The 22,278-nt window shown below is 48.9% G+C and overlaps 1 protein-coding gene across 2 annotated transcripts in view; it reads left to right on the top strand.

Annotated features, from left to right (window-relative positions):
* Positions 1-783: 783 nt before the first annotated feature.
* Rab11fip1 (RAB11 family interacting protein 1) overlaps positions 784-22,278 on the top strand; it is a 30,171-nt gene continuing 8,676 nt past the window's right edge. Inside the window, exons 1-4 of one of the 2 annotated variants that reach the window (XM_041673735.1) lie at positions 784-1,207; positions 16,649-17,085; positions 18,224-18,989; positions 19,921-21,720. In XM_041673735.1, the coding sequence (XP_041529669.1) occupies positions 831-1,207; positions 16,649-17,085; positions 18,224-18,989; positions 19,921-21,720 (3,380 nt within the window). In that variant the 5' untranslated portion in view covers positions 784-830. The remainder of the gene's footprint in view (positions 1,208-16,648; positions 17,086-18,223; positions 18,990-19,920; positions 21,721-22,278) is intronic. The other variant, XM_041673736.1, reaches the window with a different exon arrangement.

The following is a 22,278-nucleotide window of genomic DNA, read 5'->3' on the forward strand; positions in this document are numbered from 1 at the left end:
TAGACACCGGGAACAAGAAAGTCGGGTGGGAGGGCAGAGATGGAGCCCGGGGACAGACGCAAGAGGCTAAGTAGGAAGAAATGGGGAACCGAGGGGATTAGTTTGGCAAACCCATTTCCAGTTCCCCCTTCTTGCTCTTCCTAACCGAGTCTCACCTTATTTGGTGAGGGCAGGTAGCATAGGAAGGCCTATCACTTACCCTCCATTCCCGTTCCCCTTCGCAGGCCCAAATAACATCCTTCTATCGTCCCTGGCGCCTGTCTTCCGTCAGAGCAGTACCCAGGGGACCAGGGCAAGAGGAGCAGTGCTTGCGGTCGTCCCGTTTATCCTGGCCACTTTCGGAACCCTCCCCACGCGCACGCAACTGTGCCGAAAACTTAAATGTATCACTTTCTTTACGGCAGTCCAAGCGATGACTGTCGCCTTGTTTCACATGAGGAAACTGAGGCAAAGTTTTAAGTGATCTACACAAGGTCACACACCTGCGGTTTGCCAGTGCACGCTTAGTAATTAAGCATGATTTCCAAGCCAGAGTTTCCGCCTAGCTCCCGTTGCGTCCTAAGGACTTGGGCAGCTGAGGACCCCATTTAGCATCGCTACCTCTCAGATCCATAAGCTTCAGCAAGCGCGAGCCCACGTGACCTTTAGGTCCCCGCCTTCTCCAGGTCCCGCCCCGCTCTGGCCCCACTCCGGCAGGTGGCGCGCGGGCGCGGGGGCGTGGCGGGGGCGTGGCCGGAAGCCTTAAAGCGGCCAGGGAGCCGGGTGGGCGGTTCAGATCGACGGCCGCGGCTACCTTGTGGCCTCCCAGCTGGGAGCGGCGGTCGGCCACCATGTCCCTGGGGGCCTCAGCGGGCCGGGGTCTGGGGACCATGTGGTCCCCTACACACGTGCAGGTGACGGTGCTACAGGCGCGGGGCCTGCGGGCCAAGGGTCCCGGGGGTACGAGCGATGCGTACGCGGTGATCCAGGTGGGCAAGGAGAAGTACGCCACGTCGGTGTCGGAGCGCAGCCTGGGCGCGCCCGTGTGGCGCGAGGAGGCCACCTTCGAACTGCCGCCTCTGCTGTCCTCGGGGGCCGCGCCCGCTGCTGCCGCCACCCTGCAGCTCACCGTCCTGCACCGCGCGCTGCTCGGGCTCGATAAGTTCCTGGGTCGCGCCGAGGTGGACCTGCGGGAGCTGCACCAGGACCAGCGCCGCAGGAAGACACAGTGAGTTGGCGTGGGGCATCGAGGGGCGTAAGGGCTCTGGGGCGGTGCTGTTCTTGGTGGGGCGAGCGGGGCAGCCACCGCGCGATGGCTTCGCCCGCAAGTCTCACCTAACCCAACTTCTCGTCCGGTGTCACGTCCCAGTTCTCCCAGGATGGGGAGCTTTTGGAAGGCAGGAGAGGTTTTGATTCCTCTGGGCACCTCGAAGTGCACAGTACACAGTAAGCACTAGATGAATTTTTGATGAATTGAAACAATATGCGGGTAGGAGAATTCCTATTAGGTTGGGTAGTGTGCGCCTGATACGCTGCTGCGTTAACTTAGGTGGAAGGCCCCCTGGGTATTTTGTTAAGCTTGACGTTTAGAGCTGAAAACCCTTGGGGCAAGGACCACAGAAATCTAATTGGAATGAAAGCCCCAACACCGCAGAGCTGAGCGATTGCTGGGCGGATGGCTAGTGGACGCTTGGGGAAAACAATGAGGGGGGGCAAAACAAGACCAAAAAAAACCCCACCAGTCTGGTGATTGCTGACTCACGTGACCACCTGGAACTGTCCCTCAGCATGAAGTCTAAAACAATTTGGTGTTGCTCCGGGTGTGTGTGTGTGTGTGTGTGTGTGTGTGTGCTGGGGGGGGGGATTCTATTTAGTGGTAGGTGATGGCTCCAAGATCAGTAGAAGCGAGCATTGTGGCGCTCTGGAGTAGGTAAACTCTGGATCAAATTCCTGGTAGGTGGCTACTCTAACCCATCTCTTGCTCCTCAGTTGAAGGTACTGACAGGGAGGGTGTCTTAATTCTGCAGGAAAAGCTGGGTAAACCCCAGTTCACTTTAAAGTCTTACGGATTTATTTGTTCTTGTTCACTGGTTTTCGGAAGGGGCAGCTTAGCCAGTGGAGTATTTGATTCCGTTCATCTCATGTACCGAAGAAAGCTTAGGTTCGCCTAACTGGTCACTTGGCTTGTTTATGAGAAAGCACCTGTTCAGCCCCAGTACTTGAGACATACAGTGTTTTAACTTTTCCTTGGGGTGGGGCAGGAGGAGCCAGAGCACCTGCAGTTTCCAGGCGAGGGTGGTTCAGCTTCAGCGTGCATGTGTCCAGTTGAAATACCTGATTCGTTTTTTGTGGCCACAGATGAATAGGCATCGCTGAACTCAAGAAAGGAGAGCCTTGATGTGAGGCTGGATGGGGTATCCCAAAGCAACCACCTACAAGCCGTACTGTGCCTGTGGAGAGGAAGCAGAAACCATCCTTATTTGCCATCTTGATTAAATGGCATTTGAGGGACTTGAGTTGTTGGCTGTTGACTCTTCTTCTTATTGCCCCTTTCCAAGATGAATGTTCGCGACTCTGTTTGCTTTCTGTTTCTTATATGACCGTTTCATATCCTTGCAAGATAGATTACACTTCCCTGCCAGAGATGGGGTTTCCAGAGTCATGGGCTCACATCTCCTTGGTCCTGACTCACAGTTGGGTTGCTCAGGCTCTAAACACTCCAGCTTCCCTATTTACAAATGGAGCATGCTGCTACCCTTAATTGATGTTTGGAAAGGGCTGCAGCTTCCTGGGAGAATGAAGCCAGTGTGAAGGTTCAAAAGGTCCCGCACTGCTGTGTGAGGGACGAAAACCTCCTTAAGCTCTCCTTCATCTCTGTATCGTTTTCTCTTATTTTCTCCAAGGTAATCCCCTAAGCCTACATGGTTGTTCCTGTTTCTGTCACATGAGCGGGTTACCACTTAGTCACAATATTGACTAGCCGGGAAATTGTGCTTACTTTGTGGGTTTTTATAACTGCCACGGGCTGTCTTTGATTTTCAACAAGAAGGTGATACTGCAAAGTTTCCGTCTGCCCCTTTCTGGGGCTTTCCTAGCTTCTGGTTAAGCCTATCTGATCCCTGGAATAATAACTCCAAGATGCCCCAGGTAGCTGAGAGTTGAAAAATAAGATATAGCCTGAGAGGTGTCAGTTTTAACAGAAAGAGTTATTAATGGTTTGATTCCACCTTATATGTAAAACATCAGAAACAAAACAAAAAGCTGAAATCTTGGTCTGCTCTCTCTTTCTGTGTGTGTGTTTTGTGTGTGTGTGTATGTATATAACAAAACAGTTACTGAACAAAGGGTAGTTTTTTTTTTGTTTCAGACACAGAAATTTGAGGTCCATTATGTTAAGAGCCAATTTACTAATCATTCTCTTGACAAACCCCTGTACAGCAAATTTATCTGCAGACAGGAGAATATGCTTTTTATCACTATTCTGAATTTGCTGTCCTAAGTTTAGTGTGATGATACACACTTTTGAAGTAGCCTACTATATAGGGCAGCCTAATATATAGGCAGGATACATTTAGTAGCAGGGAATGTATGTCCTTCAGTTTAGGAATAGTAAAAAGGAGTTGATTTTACTCTGATATGTATTAAAGACCTGATATTTCAGTGGATGTTGGTTAAATAGGAGCCAGTTAAGTACCCTGACAACAGCAGACATGAATCCAAAGTATGGTTAGTTAAGCAACATGTAAGACCCTCAGCCCAGCTTTCTTGTCTCCCTTAGTAGATTGGTTTAAAACAAAAACAGACAAAAACCTTCTTAAGGGACTGAAAGCAACAAAATTTGGGAAATAATGTCTTAGAGTAGGGCCGTTATGCAAGTAAACGCCATAAGATTTAGGATTGCCTTAATCTTCAGTTAAGAGAGAAAGGAATGAATGGCGGAGGGGCCATTTCCTGTATCAGTTAAGACTCCGATGCCTGTCTATGAAAGAAAGTATTTGGATATTGTAGTGGTTAGATGGTTTGAAAAGTTGTAAAAGATAGTGAGATGCTGAAATAGTCACCCGTGGAAAAGTCTGGACTACTGGAAATGAGCTGAGGAGTTGTTTTTCAGAGAGACTGAAGTGTGGAGTGGCTTAGATGACCATCGAGGTCTTGAAGTCACAAGGAAGCCGTTGGAGGTGTGCTTTGGGCTTCTTGTGCATGTTTAAATTGTTTTATAGCAGGGTGGAAAATTTAAGCAATATTGTTACTGGTTACTACCCACCCCTCCTTCTTTCTAGAATTTCCCTTAAAGATAACGTTGGGCCTTCCTGGAATCTCCCAGGCAGCAGGGGTGCCTCCTACTCCTGGCTCTCTGTAGATCTGTGATAAACACCCCTCCCTCATCTTGGCTATGGAATGAAATGACCACAGGAGGGGACCACATCAAAGGTGTCACTAGGTGATGATGGCATTACTTGTGATTTCTTGTGTCAGACGTTCAGTAAGAGTAGAGGAAGTTCTACCTGCTCCACCCCCTTCTCATCTCTAAAGTATATCCTTTCTTTTAATAAATATTGATTTTTTCCTCCTCTGATGCTAGGAATTGAACTCAGGGCCTGCTCCAAGCCACTGAACTCTATTCCGTGTGTACGTGTGTTAGGCTTGCGTGCATGGCTCATGTGTGTGGGTGTGCTTGCGTATGTGCACGGGTGCGTGTAGAGGCCGGAGACTGACATCAGGTGATCTCAACACGACTCTCGAGTTTATGTGTCAGACAGACAGAATCTCTCACTTGAACACAGTGTCTAGCCAGCCAGCTTGTTCTGGGGATCCCCTGTGCCCATCTCAGACTGCAGCTGGGCCTCCACACCTACCTGAGACTCGCGTGGATTCTGGGGATCAGAACTTCGATCCTCAGGGCTGTGAGACGAGTGTTTTACCTGTCTCCTTCCACCTTGTTATTTGAGATGGGGTGTCTGGATGAACCTGGATCTTATTGATTTCCTTGAGTTGGCTAGCCAATAAGCTGCAAGGCTCTACCTCCCGGTAGTCACCCCAGTGCCGGGGTTGTAGACACTAGCTGCTTGTGCCTGCCTTTTGCATTGTGCGGGAATCCAAACTTGGGCCCTTAATGCGTGCCTGGCAGGCACTTTACCAGCTGAGCCCAAAGTACTTTTTAGGACCGTTGTGTGCCAGATGCTGGGTATAAAGTGCCAGAGGGGCATGGTGCTTGCTTTCAGGAAGTTGAGAAGCTTGTTGGGAAGTAGATCGTAAACAAAGGAACACAAGAAAGAAATAGTGTATTGTGCTCAGTCATGGAGAGCAAAAGAACAAGCTATCAGGAACCAAAGACTGGCACTGGACAGACGCCTGGCAGTTAAGAGCATTGGCTGCTCTTTCAGAGGACTTGGGTTCGATTCCCTGCACCCATGTGGTTCCAGGATTGCTAACGCTCTCTTCTGGCCTCTAAGGACACTGCCTGCACACGTGTGAGCAAAACAAAACAAAACAAAAACCCACACACATAGAATCAAAATAAAAAATATGTCTTAGAAAAAAGATTTATTAAAAAAAAAAAAAAAAGAACAGGGCTAGAGAGGTGATTCAGCAGTTAAGAGCACTGACTCCCCTTTAGAGGACCTGGGTTCCATCTCCAGCACCCACTTGGCAGCTCACAGCTGTCTGTAGCTCCAGTTCCAGGGAATTTGATGCTCTCTGTCCTTCGGGGATACTGCATGGACATAGTGCTCTTACATGCATGCAGGCAATACACCCATACGCATAACACAAATAAAAGGAAATTAGTTACTAGGGAGGCCGAGGCAGGAAGGTTGCTTGAGCTGGAGAACTCAAGGCTAGCCTGGACTGTGTAGCAAGAGCCTAGCTCATAACAGAACAACAGGTAAGCCTTTGTTTTATGCACATGGTGCTAGGATTAAACTCAGTGCTTTCTACATGTCTGGCATGTGCTGTACTACTGAGCTGTATCCCCAGCTATGAATGTTAGTGAATAAGATGGCCCCTGGGGCAGGCTGAGAAAGAATCAAGAGGAACCCAAAGGGGACTGGGCATGGGCTCCGAGGCAAGCAGGCAGGTGTTCCTAGGAAGCTGGAGGACTGATTGTGTAGGGTAAGACTAAAGAGAAAGGAATAGCTTAGCTTGAAAGAAATGGGAAGCCACCAGGTGTTAAATGCAGGATAGTGTGACCCAATTTGAACATGGCCTAGTCTGGAATCCCACAGAAGGAGTGGAAGGCCGCTGCAGTAATTGAAGCAGTGTGATGGCCATCCTTACGGAGATGGGAAGTAGTGGGTCCTTTCAGGAATGTTTTATAGGCTTAATTGCTCTGCCTCATGGTGGGGGGTGTGGGGGAGGAAGTGATAAGATTAAACAAGTAAAATAAAGGGAGGGCCACGCTGAAAGTGAACCAGGAAATCGTTCTGCTTTCTTACCCCAGCAATCACCCTGATACCAGGGTGAGATCACCATGACAAGGACAACTTTGGGCAGTGCCACTTGTGAGTTGAGTCTTCTGTTGAAATGAATGACTCGGGCGTGCTGTTGAAAGCAGGGTGTGGCCGTGTACGTCCACAAACGCCGGCTGTTTCAGAGCAGGCCTAGTGTGGTATTGTGTGGCTGGTGGAACTTCATTGGTGTGCTCTGCGAAGCTGATGATGTCATGGTTTCAAGGAAAACCTAATATAACACAACAGTGGAGAGAGCAGCCCTGTACAAAAACCAAGACCGCGTAAACGAACCGTCTGTTTCACATCCGAGACGGCCAGTGTTGAAAAGCCTTGGGCCTTGCCATCTTGCTAAGTCCCCTTCTGTCCAAAGACCTTTGCCGTGTTTCTATAGCTACCATCCGAGGAAGAGTTTTATAAGTAGTATCTGATAGGTCACTTGGACTGTAGCTATTAACTTTGAAATATAATAATTATATTAAAAGCAGTATGTGTACTCGTTAAAATGGCATGGACTCCAACATATAGTTGCTTAGATCATTAAAGCACTCTGTCCTGGGGAGTGCTGCTTCTCCCTTTCTCCTCCAGCGGGGACAGCCAGCTCTGGGTTAGCTCCAGAGGGCCAGGGAGCTCAGGACTGAGATGGAAGACAGCAATAGGAGGCCATTTGATCTTTTCATCTTAAAGCAATTCCCAGCATGACCTTTTGTTCTGGTACTAGCGCAGGCCTTTGAACTCCAGCAAAACTATGCCCAAGCCTTGTATTAGCAAGTGGCTCTTTGTCCTCCACAGTGTGTCCTGAGTCAGACAGAGGTCATGCCCCCCCCCCCACCCAGAAACCACGCCTGAGGTGTCTGCTTTCTCCTGACCACTCCTGTCTTGTTTATTGTGTGATAAGGGACTTGGTCATTGTTGAGCCGCAGTGAGTGGCTCGTGGAGGGCATAGCTGAGGTACCTGCGGTCAAGGTAGTTGGCATTCAAGGTTTTGGTTTGTTTGGCGAGTGGGTTGGTTTGAAACACGTAGTCCAGTCTGGCCTCCAGCCCTCCATCCTCTAGTGTCTGCCTCCTTTGTACTAGAGTTACTGGAGGGCACCGTCACACCTGGCCAAGAGAGCCTCTTTTCCTGAAGGAATGTGTTGATAGTCTGGTAAAGAAAAAAAACCAAGGCTCCGAGTCTCCAGGGCGTCCCTGGGGAACAGGAGGAATGTGCCCTGGAAAGAAGAAAGGCAGCTGTGAGGATCTTGCCTGGATGCCAGCCTTTGAGATACCCCAAGGGAAGGCATTTACAAGTAACCTTAGGGAAGTATTGCTAGAGATGGGGCCACTACATCCTCTGCTTTCTTTTGGAGTTTTCAAGACAGGGTTTCTCTGGATAACAGTCCTGGCTATCCAGGAACTCACTTAGTAGTACACCAGGCTGGGCTCGAACTCACAGAGTTCCTCTACCTCTGCCTCCCAAATGCTGGGGTTAAAGGCGTGCACCCCCCCCCCCCAACGCTTCATTTTTTTTGTGTGTGTTCTTGTGAGATCAAGAACGTAGCTAACCTCCAGAAGAACTAGAGCTTCCAGAAAGCCTGGTTTATCTAAAAAGGCCTCTTGTTATCACCAAGAATGTCTGGTTTGAAGGGCAGGTACAGCAGCCCGAGTCCTGGGTGTTTGGTCAGGGCTGGGGCCTCTCAGAGCTCCGTCCTCTCCTGGTCAGTGACCGTGACCTGCAGTGCACCAGCATGGAACTTTTCACTTTTACTAATCATTTGTTATTAAGATGAGATTTTTAAAATAAAACTCTTTGGGTATGTTTTCTTCCTGCTTTGAACTGGCCAGTGATTACAATATAAATCCCAGGTTCTCTGCTCCCTTGCCAGGAGCTCATAGAGAGAGCACAGTTCATCTGTGTGCAGGGTGAGGGGCGGATGGAATGGTCTTTGATGTTGGTCCTTGAAGTTTGTTTTCTTTTTGTCTTGGCCAAGGCACGGAGGTGGGGGGGGGCATCAGACTAGGCTCTTTCTTTTCCCATCCTTAAAGTCTTTGTGAGGGACATCACTGTCATGATAAATTCCTTTGCCAGGCCAAACGTGATACATGGGTGGCCGTTATATCCCGGCAAGAGCTGAGGTCCCAGGTCTCATCGTACAGTAGTACCATTTGTGGCTATCTTAAATACGATCAACTTCATAAGTAGATAACTTTAGAAATGATAGGCTTACGTGTTGAAAAATGAGTTAATTTTTTTTTTTTGAGGCACGGTCTCTTTTGTGGCCATGATTGTCCCTGAACTGGTTCTGTAAACCAAGCTGGCCTCAAACTAGGAGATCTACCTGCCTCTGCCTCTGCCTCCCAAGTGCTGGGATTAAAGGCATGCGCCACCACCACCCGGCTGAATAAAAATTTCTAATTCTTAGAAAATATTTTAATAAGGGTGCTTAGAATTGTTGTCTGCTTAGAAACACCCTGATCCATATGTACTGAAATCAACTGTGGTGCCCCCTGGCACTGCTAATCCCAGGAGCCTCTGGGTCCCACCCACCCACTGGTATAAAACCATAAAGCCTTCAGTGATGATCTTCACATCCCCAATAAGTTCCAGAACATATACTTCGATCACGTTATTTTTAAGTTCTTCTGTTAAAAATCCTTACGGAAATTATGTTATACTAATTATATAGGTGAATGTTTTCCTACGTCTGCATTCTTCAAATGCCAGTCCATCAGTACTTAGGTTAGGTGGGCTTGTTTGAGTATTTGGTAACATACTTAGAACTGTTTGTCTTCCCCATTTTCATGTCAGGAACCTTGTGACTGGTCAGTTGCAGGGTACTCGGGGTGGGATGTCACGCAGCCATCGGAATTGGTGGTATGATGATTATAAGGCATGTGCCATAGGCTGCAAAAAACTGCCCGTGCATCTGATTCCAGCTAAGCCGTAATTATAGCTAAGACTTACAGCAGGCCTTCTTCGAGGCACTTACATATATTAAATCATCTAAACTTTATGACATCCTTCTGAGGCAGGGACCCTCAGCCTTGTCTCAGGGGGAGCTGGAACCAGAGAAGGGTTGGGTCAGCTGGGAGCTGTTAACTGTACAGGAAGTAAAATTAAGGAGGATGTATGAAACCGTAGTGGTTGGATTAGCACGGGATTGAGTGCGCGTCTAAAAACATACCTGATTTTTCCTTTTCTTGTAACATGTCTTTTGTATGTGTGTGAGGGGGCGACTTTGTTTTTGCTTTTGTTTGTTTTCGAGACAGGATCTTGCTATGTAGCTCAGGCTGGCCTAAAACTCTCTCAGATCCTCCTGCCTCAAGTCAAAATCCTGGATTCCAAGCAAACTCCACCATGCTCTGTTGGTTTGATCACTTTCTAAGAGAATTTCGAAAGACCAGACAATAAAAGTACGAAAAACATTGCTTTACTTTAGTGTGCGTGTGTGTGTGTGTGCGTGTGTGTGTGTGTGTGTGTGTGTGAGTGTGTGATGTGCACATATAAAGTTCAGAGGACAGCTTGAGTCACTTGACTTCTCTCCCTCCACATGAGTCCCAGGGACCTAACTCCAGTCATCTAGGCCAGCCACAAATGCCTTATCTGCTAAGCCATCTCACTGCTCCAAATCCTTCTTCACCTGCCCTCCCTGTGTTTTCTTCTTTGCGTCACTTACCAGCTCTCGGGACTGAGTTTGGTAACTCCTAATAAGGAGCTTTTCCGTGCTACTAAAATGGCTGTTTTAGAGGGCGGAAATTAAAGCAACTGCAGGAGCCGTCCACTGCTCGGGGTGGACTCGTTCTTCCGGCCACTGACAGTGGGCAGAAGGAAGGTTTGGGAGTGGAGGATTAGCTAATGGGTAATTCTGTAATCAAAGTCGGGCCCTGTTGCCACCTACCCACCTCGTTCCCCAACGAGACTTGCTGAACTGCATGGCAGCTGTAGAGTCCACACTGCCAGCGTGATACAGGTCATAAGCGTCCCGCCCTGCCGCTCTGCGCGACTGCTCCGCACTGCTGCCGTGCTATCCAGGGCACGGATGTTTGGGTCTCAGCAGCCCACAGCGTGGCATTCTGCCCTACTTATAATCCCCAGGGAAGATGGTTTCTGGGCTGCTTCACAAGACACCTCCGTCTAGGAGAAGACTGTCTTGCTTCCTGACACCCTTAGGGCGCTGCTCTGTTCTTCCTTCCTCCTGGAGGAGCCTTAACCCTCAGGGTCCTGATGCTGCTGGGTTTCTGTGAGGATGACACTGACTTGTGCCACAGCGGGTAGTTGAGATTTGGCCTGAAAAGGGAAGTGTGTAGTTGTGCTGACCCTGAAGTCTAAGCTAGACCCAGAGACCTCGAAATGAACTCTGTGTGTCTAGAGTGGCAGAGCTGATGGTGTTCTTGGCCTTCCCTTTTCTGGACCCTTCTGAGGTTCAGAGTAGATGCACTTGTATTAGTTTTCCAAGACAGGTGTCTCCGTAGTCTGTGGGGCCTTAAGTGAGTTGAGAGTCTTGTTTGCGCAGAGTTTGTGCTTTAGTAGGGATGTCTTTTTACATGGAATATTTTTGCATGCTGCACGGTGAGGAAGTTTCCAGCAGTTGTCCCAGTGTTCAAAGTCAGAAGTTGGCAGCAGGAGCAGTGGTGAGGTTCAGAGAGTAAAGGGACTTAATGCCAAACCCTTCTGTGTACCCAGGAGCCACTCACCAGCTCCTGTGATGTGTGCTCACCATGACACAATTGCTCCCATACATACAGGGTGTACACACAGATACACACTAATAAATAAATGCAATTTTCAGATTTTTAAAAATGAAATAGAAAGGAAGCAGTCCCTGGCAAACTATGGGCCTCTTCTCCCCTGTAACTGCGGTGCAAAGCATATAAGTATGTTTGCATGGGATCTTGAAGACCGTGGTTTCTGTACATCTGGTCACCTTCTGGAATATGACAAGCTTGTTCGCTCCAGCCCCAGGGTGATTCTGAGGCCCTCCTGGCAGCCCTTTGCCCCCCAGAGTGAACTTTATGTGTGTAGGGCTGCCATGGGAAAACTCGTATTTTCCCTTGTCTGTGGAGGAAGATCCTGTCTCCAGCATCCCCTCATTCATCCTCCCTGCCCTTCCAACAAGAGCAGGATTTGTTCAAGACCAGTATCTCACTATCCTCCTGCCTCCTCCTCCCAAGTGCTAGATTATAAATGTGATTGCTTATCTCCTTAAGACACCACTGGGTATAATAACTAGGAAACATAATCAACAATTGGTGTATTTTTAACTGCCTTATATTATCTTGGAACCCTCACCTACCCACCCCACCCACCCCCAAAAAACCTACATAAACACCATGAAGTAGATTATTTAGATAACTTATGTTTTTCAGTTGGGAGAATACAAAAGTGGTCATTATTTCTAGAAGGGCTAGGCATATAGCTTGGTGATGGAGTCCTTGCCTCATATACAAAAATCATAGGATTTTATTTTTTGAAAGGTTAATGGCTTTTTTCATATCGTGGGCTTAAAGATAAACTTCTTGTATGGGATTATGGCTTTCCTGCTGCCCTCTGCCCTCTGGACAGAAAAGTGAGCCCAACCCTGACGGAAAGATTAACGGACGCTTCCCGGCGCCATGTGAACACCCGCACTACAGCCCTATGCCGTGTGGCCGTGCTGGGTCGGAGGTTAGTTATTAACTGCTTCTCGGAGGGGACAGGAATTAAGTGAATTAAAAAAAAAAAAAAAGACAGAAGCACCAAAAACTGGTGTTGATAGTAATGTTGAAGCCCACAGCCATAATCCGATTTGGGATTCCAGAGGGCGTGATTCGTGAACTTTGTTAATGGAGTTTTCAGGCTCAAAGCCTGGGCTCTGGCAGATCAAAGGCTTGCCCACCACCCCGGTGTGCCCCTAAAGAGACAAGTAGTGCTGAAAAGCAGGAAAGGGGGTGTGTGTGTTCTACACAGCCACAGTGGGAGGAGGTCTGGCAGCCTTCAAGTCTGACTTGAGGTGGGTTTAAATACAGGGCAAATGGTATGCATAACTAAGCAGTCTCGTCAAGGCGTGACCCCCACCCCATCATCCGTCAGCATTACCAGGCTCCAGTGTTCCCTGTAGAACTCCGTGAAATCTCTCCCTTGGGAGAAGTTTCCTCCTCTAGCCGGCACCTTCCTTTTCCTTTCCTCACCATGAGACTCCTGAGGACATTTTAATATTTGGGACACAAGTCTCTTAGACTATCTTGTCTGACCATGAGGGCACAACCCACGGAATCAACTAAGCAGGCTCATAGGGGCTCAGAGAGCCTGCATCAGGGAGCCTGCATGGGTCTGAGCGTGTATGTATGGTTTCTGGTTGAGTAATTTGGTGGTCTTGTGGGACTCTTAACAGTGTGTGTGTGTGTGTGTGTGTGTGTGTTGGGGGTGGGGATCTCTGGCTTTTTGCCTGCGCTTAGGACCCTTTTCCTCCTATTGGGTTGCCTTGTTCAACCTTAATAGCAGGGTTTGTGCCTAGCTTATTATAATTTGTTATGCTGTGCTCGGTCGTTAGCCCTGGGATACCTGCACTCTCCCTCTGGAAATGGAGGAGTGGATCTAGGGGAGAGAGAATAGATGGGGGGGGGCACTGGAAGGAGTAGAGGAGGTAAAACTTGGTCAGGATGTAATTCATATAAAGAATTTTAAAAAATAAAAAGAACGAAACAAGAGAAAAAGAATATCTTGTCTGCTGGCTGCCAGGTGATTTCACTGTGGCTTCTGGTTAGGCTGATGTCAAGCATCTCTTGGTGGCCTGGCTTTTTAGCAGGAGGGTTGTATTGGCTGAAACATTCCTTTCTTTGCTGTAGTGTGAACACTCTTGATGGCCTTTGTTGGGATGCTTGCTCTCTACCTATGATTCCAACTCTGCTTTCCTCGCCCCTAAAGGGAGCCCTGGAGCTTCCTCGGCTACGGGCTGGTTAACTTCAGGTTTGCTTGTGAAGATGAGCAGCAAGAACAGCTGGTTAGGTTTCTGCTCACCTGTGCTGCTGGAAGTTTCCAAAGCAAGTCCCACTCCAGTGCTTGGGTGGCGGGTAATAATTGGTGGGGAGCATTCTGGGGTTAGGTACAAGTTTGCTTAGGTCCAGGTAACCTTTAGAAAGGCAAGCCTGCTACCAGGAGTGGTCAGGTGGCATGTTCTGAAGGCTTTGAATGCGTTTGCATGCCTCAGAAGCCTAGTGGAGAAGGTCTGGGGTGGGGGTGGGGCAGCCCCTTCTCCCTGGGTGGCCCTGAAGCCTGCAGCCCCTGCTATTGCCAAGTGAGCTTTACATTCAACTTTCAGCCACTTCTCCTTTTCAGGTGCCTGCTAGTAATATTACAAAAGCCAGACACCTTTCATCACCAAGGCAACTGCGTTTACCACGTGACTATCAGGGAAGGAAAAACACAAATAATCCTCTCGACCTCTTGACAAATATGCAAAGTATTCCAGGCGGGGCCTTGCCCTAGAACAGTGTACTGGAAAGATAGGAGACTCGCATCTCCAGCTGCCCCTGGTCCCCCCTCCCCTTTTCGTTGCCAGCCCTGTCCGGCATCTCACTTCACTTTGCTGGGTCTTGACTGCGTTCGTTGGTACAGTTCCAGTTCTTCCCGGCAGTTGTGTGTTGCATCTTCAGTGGTCATCTTACGGTTACGACAGGGGGCAAGCTGTGTTGGAGTGTCCCCCTCTCCTTTTATTTTGGGATATTTAAGTTGAAAGAGTATGAACTGGGCTGTAGCTCTGCAGTAGAGTACTTGCCTATCACGCAGGAGGCCTTGCATTTCATCCCTAGCAGCCCCTGCACACATACTCACTTCTGTGCATGCGCGAGCACGCGCGCGCGCACACACACACACACAAAGGGGGAAAAATCTTAAACCCTCCTCAGAAAGGATTTGAAAAGGAATCAGGAGAATCAGCAAGCCTCCTGGCAGAGGAGAAGGAAGAGGAGCTCAGAGAATGGAGAAGCTTTGCTACTCTGCACCAGCACTGGGATCCTAGCAATATCTAAGCCTCCTTCCCTCACCTCCTGTGCAGCTCAAGTGCACACGCTGCAGTGCATGCTGCAAGTGCAGCTTCACAGCTCGGGTTCTACTTCCCTGTGTGCCCGGTGAGCCAAATAGCAGGGGAGATTGGCCTCTGCTGAGCTGCAGTTGGAGGTGAGGGAGGAAGTTGTGCTCATTTGGACAAAACCATCATTTCCTTAAAGTCTCGGCCCTGGGCTCTTAAGTAGGTCACTGAAGAAAAAAAACCAGAAAGTTCTGCATTTGTGAGATGGCCTGTGGCTGTCTGGTTCCTCTGGAGGCCGGTATTTGAAGTTGGTTGTCCCACATTGCACCTGCAACGAACTGGGCTCCCAGTTCACCAGAGATCAGGTTTCCCGACGGAAAATGAATGTCAAGGAGATGCCCCTTTCTGAAGTTTGCAGTCTGAGTAGGTCTGATGCCCCGTCGTTTGCCGTGTCTTCAAGTAGCTTGCAAAGGGCCATGTAAAACACTTGAGCGATGTTTGAAACATTCTTTTCTGATAGCTAAGTCCGACGTGAGTGCTTTCGGGTCAGTTTTGCATTACTTCCAATTGTGACAAAATGTAAAATTTAGCTTTTTATTTCTTATGATGCTGGGGACTGGACCCTAGGCGTGTCATAATGCTAGGCAGGTGTTCCACCATTGACCTACATTCCCAGCCTAAAGTTTATCATTGTAGCCACCAAGTGTGCAGTTGTGTATCCGTTCACATTGTGTAACCAGCACCACCCTCTGTCTTCAGAATCTTTTCATTTTTTTCCAGTTTAAACTAGAGTTTCGTACCCTTCAGGCATTATTTCTGTTATGCCCATCCCCCAAGCCCCTCAGCCACCATTCTACTTTCTATTTCAGTGAATTTGACAGCTCTAGGTATCTAGGTCCCTCATGTAAATGGAAGCATAATACAATATTTGTCATTTGTAGATTTTTTTTAAATCCAAAATCTTCTTTTTGTTTTTGAAGCTGTATTTTGTATTTTCCCTTTCTCCCTGCCAGGCTTTATTCCTTTCTGTAAGCTTTATTTTTTTTATAAATGTTATGTGTATTGGTGTTTTGCCTGAGTGTATACTTGTGTGTCATATGCATGCAGCTCCCGTGGAGGCAGAAGAGGGTGCTGGATCTCCTGGAACTGGAGTTACAGATGGTTATAAGCCACCATATGGGTGCTGGGAGTTGAACCAGGATCTTCTGGAAGAGCAGCCAGTGCTCTCAACTGCTGAGCCGTCTGGTGTTTATGTATAAATCTGTATAATAACTTAACTGTACTTGCTGAAGGAAAATATGACATTGGAACTAATTTGATAGAATTCTTCCCTTTATTTTGAGGTGGGGTCTTGCATTTTGTGGGTAGGGATTTGAGTGTTACTCTTTTTCTTATTAAAAATAATTTTTATATAATATAGTCACTTCTCCCAGATCTTCTTACCCATCCAACTCCATGCCTTTTTTCTCTCATTAACAAGCCGGCAAATAAAACAAGCACACTATAATTTTTTTTTTCCCCTGAGAGGGATTTGATAGCAACGCCCCACTTAAGACTGAATGTTTCAAGGTCTCGTTCTCTGCATATTGCCCAGTTGTGGGTCTCTGTTAGTTCCCATCCTTTTGTTTTTCTGAGATCGGGTCTCATTTTGTATCCCTGGCTGTCCTGGAACTGGATATGTAGACAGGGCTAGCCTCAAACTCACAGAGATCTGCCTTTTTTTGTCTGCCAGGTGCTGGGATTAAAGGCGTGTGCCACCATACCCAACTAAGGTGGGGTCTTAGTCTGTCCTCAAAGTCATGTACCCCCTCTCCAATATCTGGGACTCTAGGCTGCATCATTGTGCCAAGTTGTTTATTTTTAGAAAAATCTCATTATTGGATAGTTATTCTAGATGATTATAGGGTTGAGGATAGAGCTCAATGGTGTAGAGTACTTATACGGTATGCTCAAAGCCCAGGTCCAATCCCTAGTAAGATGCAAGTACAGGGCTAAAGATGTGGCTTGGGCAGAACATTTGCCTGTTCTGCTCAACGTTGGCCCTTGTTCCACCCCTTGCACTACAGAAATGAATGGATAATAAAACAGTTCTGTGTTATGCCCCGCTTCCTGCTCCTCACTGAGACAGTGTAGAGCATTTGTATGAGAGGTTGGAGCAGCAGAGAGAATTCACTGATGTCAGGGCCCCGTTGGAGCTGCTCCCATCCAAAGGTAACCTCTCGTCCTTTCCTCCTCTAGATGGTACACCTTGAAATCCAAGCCAGGAAAGAAGGACAAAGAGCGAGGAGAAATCGAGGTCGATATCCAGTTTATGAGAAACAACATGACTGCCAGCATGTTTGACCTCTCCATGAAGGATAAGTCTAGGAATCCCTTTGGAAAACTGAAGGACAAGATCAAAGGGAAGAACAAGGATAGCGCCTCGGACACCGCTTCAGCCATCGTCCCCAGCACGACACCCTCGGTCGACAGCGATGAGGAGTCTTCCTCCAAAGACAAGAAAAAGAAGTCAAAGATCAAGACTCTGTTTTCCAAGTCGAATTTGCAGAAGACGCCACTCTCCCAGTCTATGTCTGTCCTGCCTACGTCCAAGCCAGACAAAGTGATGCTCCGTCCCGGAGACTTGCAGTCCCGGTGGGACGATGACGAGGATGAGTCCTCCTCCACCTCCGATGGTGAGTTCTCGTCTTTGCTCACTCTCCCGCTTCCCCGGTCTCCCTGACTTTGCTCTGAGAAGGAAGAGGTGGGTCTTTGGGATTTAGTTACCACAGCAATGATGGTGATGAGGTTCACTAAGGCTTTCTTTCCTAAGAGAATACGAATGTCTTCTCCTAGGCTCTGGAGCTCACAGAATAAGTGCATTTGAGGGTTTTTTTGTTTTGTTTTGTTTTGGTTTTGGCTTTTTTGCTGCTGTTTGTCTTCTCACGGTCCTGGGGATCTGTTCCAGGGTCTTAAGTATTCTGGACAAGTGCTCTAACACTGACTCACACACCCAGCACCTATTGTATATGAAAAAATAAAACTATAGGACCGTCCATATTGTAGTAGGACCGTGTTATATGTCTGATACTTCATTAATTCCTTGGATGTCTGCTGAGCCTCTATTGTGTGCTTAACTCCCATGTGGTGCGTCCATGCTGGAAGCTAAATAGTCCAGTCTCCTTAACCCAAGTTGTGTATTTTGAACTCCAGCTTCAATTACTGAATCCCTTTTAGCCGCCAAACTCTGTTACTCTATCGAGAACATTGCCTTTTCCATTGGTTTAACACAGAATTTCTTCACTTCAGCATCCCTGACTGACTGGGCTGATAATTCTTGTGGGATGCGTAGGCAGCACCAGCTCCTTCCTATCGGTTACCACGACTGAAGACGCGTGCAAATGCTGATAGATTGACAGATGCCACTGCCCGCTGCAACTACTTATTACCACCCCCACGTCCACGCCTCCCCTCTTCCTGTCTTTGCAATGCTGATTGCATCATATATGGCTTATCAGGAACCCATCACTGAGCTGTGCCCCAAATCACTCACTCATGGAGTTTCTTTCTTTCTTTCTTTCTTTCTTTCTTTTTTCTTTTTGTTCCTAGAGCCTTGGGCTTGATGACAAATGCTTTGCCTCTGAGCTCTAGCCTCAGCTTCATCTCTTTGTTTAGTGTGTGTGTAGGTCAGAGGCTAGCTTGTGGGGGTCAGTTCTCTTTTGATCGTGGGAGCCCTGGGTATTTAACTCAGGTCACCAGGCTTTGCAGTCAATACCTCCACTCCCTGAACTGTCACTCCAGAACTTAACCCTCTGTGATTTACTTCCTTCCCAGTCATGTCCCACAAGAGAACACCCAGCATGGATCACGCACAACCGAACCAGACCAACTTCAGCCTTCCCAAGAAAGAGGGGCTCTCCTTCCTCGGTGGCCTCCGCTCTAAGAACGACTCCCTCTCAAGATCTAACCTCTGTATCAACGGGAACCATGTTTATATGGAGCAGACAGAGGCCAAGAGTGAGGTCAGGGACAGCAGCCCTTCAAATTCCCCATCCCCACAGGGCTTCCAGAAGAGGCATTTATTCTCCTCCACTGAAAACCTGGCTGCCCGGTCTCCTAAGGAACTAGGGGAAGTAACCTCTGACAGACAACTGTCCGATGCTTCCACCAAGGATTCTGTGAAGTCCATGTCTTTGCCATCCTACCGATCTCTGACCAGCGAGGATGGTAGAGAGAGCGTGTCTCCAGCAAACGTGGAGACTCCGAGAGAAACGAAGGACAGCAAGAAGTCCTCCCTGCTTTCTCTGGTGACAGGAAAGAAAGATGCGGCTAAAGGCCGTGAAGGCGAGCCTCTTCCCACTGTCTCAGAGAAAGAGAAGGAAAGGCAGGGCACGCGCGTGGAAGCCCAGCTGAGGGAGGAAGACCCTGGGAGACGGTCTGAGAGAGATGTCGTACCTGCCCCCTCACAGAGGGGCAACTCCCTGAACCGCTTTGAAGATGTGCAGATCTCAGCCCCAGAAGCCGGCCTGGAGCCTAAGTCTGAACCGAAGCCACCAGTTCCCGCTGCGAGGGCTCCCCAGACCAAAGCCGTGAAGCCTAGGTAAATTAGTTTTCTACATATGGGGTCTTTCTCTGCCACTGTCTGACATTAGAATCTCCACTAGAGCAAACCTGGTCAGTTTCAGGATGTGTATGCAGAAGTCTGCTAGTCTTAAGTCATTTGAGCCAGTCACCTCTGCTGGCCTGGCTTGCCCAGCATAAAGAGCAGAGGTGTTTCCCAGCCTAAAGCCACAGCTCAGCCATATGTGGGCGGGGATTGTTTTTCTCGTTGAGCTAACCAGACTCTAGTGAAAGGAGAGTCTGTGGCCGATTCTGAGCATTCTTGGTTGTGGTGGGTACATGGGCAGAACCTGGGTTTAAGGTTTCACTTCACGCTGCCCAGTGGAGATGGCTGCCTTTCCTCCTGGCATTTGGCATCCGTTTGCTGGTGCGAGAGACCCTTGGTCCCCCTTTAGTGTAGCTGTGGTCATTCTTTGTCTCCTCTGTACCTGATCATAAGCACCAGACTCATCAGGAAGGAGTAGCTTCTGAGTCACGTTCACGTTGACATTTCTCTGGTATGGGGGGGTGGGGCAGAACTCTTTGGAGATTGTACACAGGTGTACTTTTCTCTTCGACGTCCATACTTGTCGCCTTGTCTAAAGGAACTGTAGGCTGCCTGTTGTTCCAGCTGAATCGTTCCCTTGTATGACAGATGTGCTTGGTGCCCAGCAGTGTCTCTTCCTGTGGGGAGAGTGTGTCTCAGTTGTGGAGTATTTGCTTAGCATGTATGAGGCCCAGGCTTTGATACCCCGACACTGGAGAAACACAAAGCGATCCATTTGTATGTCAAGAATTGCCGTTCCCTTGGCTTTGTAGATCCTGCTCCAAATGTAAAAAACAAAACACCTGTCCCTCTTTAATGAGTGTTTTTATGTTTCTTGAAATGCATCTGCAACTGACCTGCAGATTTTATTTTGTCCTTTTTGCAGACTGGACGTACCTCCAGAGGCCCAACCCAAAGCCAGGCTTCCTTCCCCTGACTCTGCTCTCTCTCCTTCCCTTCCTTCCAGCTCTCCTCAGGCCCCTCTCTTTTCTGACCTGAGAGGTGACTCAGAGACACAATCCTCTGAAAGTCCTTCTGCCTCCTCCTCTTTCTCATCTTCCCTGGCAGCTCCCCTCTCCACATCCACCCCAATTGAACACTGGCCCCCCACAGGCAAGGGGGAGGTTGATGCTGAAGAACCCCCTTTGTTCCTCAAGGCTGTCTCTCAGAAGGAGAGTGTAACACCAGCTCTGAACACTGGTTCTTCTGCCTCAGGACCAGCTTTTAAACAACTGACCATCCCAGTGCAGAAAGGGATGGAAGATTCTTCAGGGGGCGAGACCAGGGAGACAGGCACTGGGAAGGAAGCCGGCAGTGATGAGTCAGGAAAGAACCCCATGAGGCAGCATGAAGAACATGTGAAGGTTCCTGTCCCAGAGCAACACTGGGCCCCCTCACCTGAAGAGATCCCGGACGTACCCTCTGGGCCTTCACTCAGGAGTGGCAGCAGTGCAAACCCTGCTGAGAAGTCCCCCTCAGGGGGAAAGACAGACTCTGAGCGGCAGTCTAGGTCTCTTGTGGAGAACCATCACAATGGTGGGATGGCTCCTGCAGGCAAGGAAGCAGCACCCCCTCTTCAAGAGGAAGAGGCGGCCTCCCTGTTTGATAGCATAGCAAGGAAACACGAAGAGATACATTCGAATGCCGGTGGAGGTGAAAAGAAAGTCAAGAAGCGTGTGTCCTTCTCTGAACAACTCTTCATGGAAGAAGAAACAGAAAAACCCGCTGAGCTTGAGGAGGAGGACGGAAGCCATCCCCAGCGGCTGACACGTGAAGGGCCTGTGGCCGGAGGCAGGCTTGATGCAGAGTCTCCTGAGTGTCCCCACACAGAAGGCACGGGAGAGGAACCTGTGACCACAGCACCTCAGCCCATCATTCCTTCTGAAAGCGAGAGTTTCTCAGAAGATCCCACAAGTGAAGCCAGCCCAGCAAGAGGCACCCGACTCTGGAGGGTCGTGGAGAATGGTGGCCTTATGACTCAGTATCAGAGCAAAGCCAGTGATCATGAAGGCCTGCTGTCTGACCCACTGAGTGACCTCCCATCTGCCTCTGATCTGAGCTTGTCTCTTCCTTCCATTCCCGAAGTGGCATCAGATGATGAAAGAATAGATGAGGCTGGAGATGGAGGAGAGGCAGAAAAGCTGGTTGATCCACAAGCAGGAGTTTCACCCCTGAACATGTCACCTTCCGGTCTGGAGAAGGCAGAGGGGCTGAGTGGAGGGACACATGAGTCGGTGCTTGTGGAGAATGTACATGACTTCAGGCCAAACTCTTCCAGAATGGCTCCTTCCGAGCAGACAGCAGCACTAGGAATTGCTGAACCCCATCTTGGCGAGAGCTCAGGTGTGAATAAACAGTTACCAGGCCCTGGTACTGCCGAGAAAGAGGAACTGGAGCCGAGTGGGAGGCCAGGCTCTCCTCTCCGCACACCCCAGGGCTCTCCCGTGCCCAGCCCCTCACCCTCTGAGACCTTTCCTGCTGCACACTCTTTGCCTCGCTCTCCACATTCCAATGACCACCACACCAGTGTAGCAGAGTCTCAGATAAAAGCAACCCCAGAAGGCTCCGCTGGTAAAGTTGAAAATTTTGGCAAGAAGAAGCCACTCCTCCAAGCCTGGGTCACACCCTCAGAGATACATCCAGTCTCGGCTCAGCCAAGCGCTAGAGCCGGGGCAGCCAAGCACAGGTGAGAGCCGGTGGGGGAGATTGTCTGTGCATGGGAAAGCTGCCCTCTCTTTGCTTTTACCTGCAGAGACCATGTCTTCAAAACGAACGGATGTCCTGATGTCTGAATTTGCCCGTTTCTCCGGCAAGGCTTGTCACTGCAGGGCCATGTACTTTGTGTTTGCACTCAAGAATCCAGCTGCGCGTGTAGCAAGGATATGGTAGTCTTCAAAGAAAACCTAGGAATGCTCCTGCAGTGTGATGGAGCTCTGTAGCTGCAGAAGTGTGGGGCACTTGTGTCTCCAGGGGCTCAGAAGCCAGCTGAGGTGGAGTGGTAGAACAGAGCAAAGCTGAGGACATCCTCTGAGGACCGCTCAAAGAGCAGCTCTCATGATCTGCGCTCTCCCTTACTCTAGACACCTGCGAGGATGAGAAACTTCCTTTCTGTCTTTCTTCTGTATTGTTAACATTGGTTTGTTTGTTTGTTTTAATTAAAATAATTTTTTTTGCAGCGCTGGGGACGGAACCAGAGGCCTTGTGCATGCTGGGCCAGTACTGTACCACAGAGCTACATCCCAGC

The sequence above is a fragment of the Microtus oregoni genome, unplaced genomic scaffold (genome assembly GCF_018167655.1).
Source record: "Microtus oregoni isolate MIOR12 unplaced genomic scaffold, Mior012 000024F_ref0000369, whole genome shotgun sequence".
NCBI lineage: Eukaryota > Metazoa > Chordata > Mammalia > Rodentia > Cricetidae > Microtus > Microtus oregoni.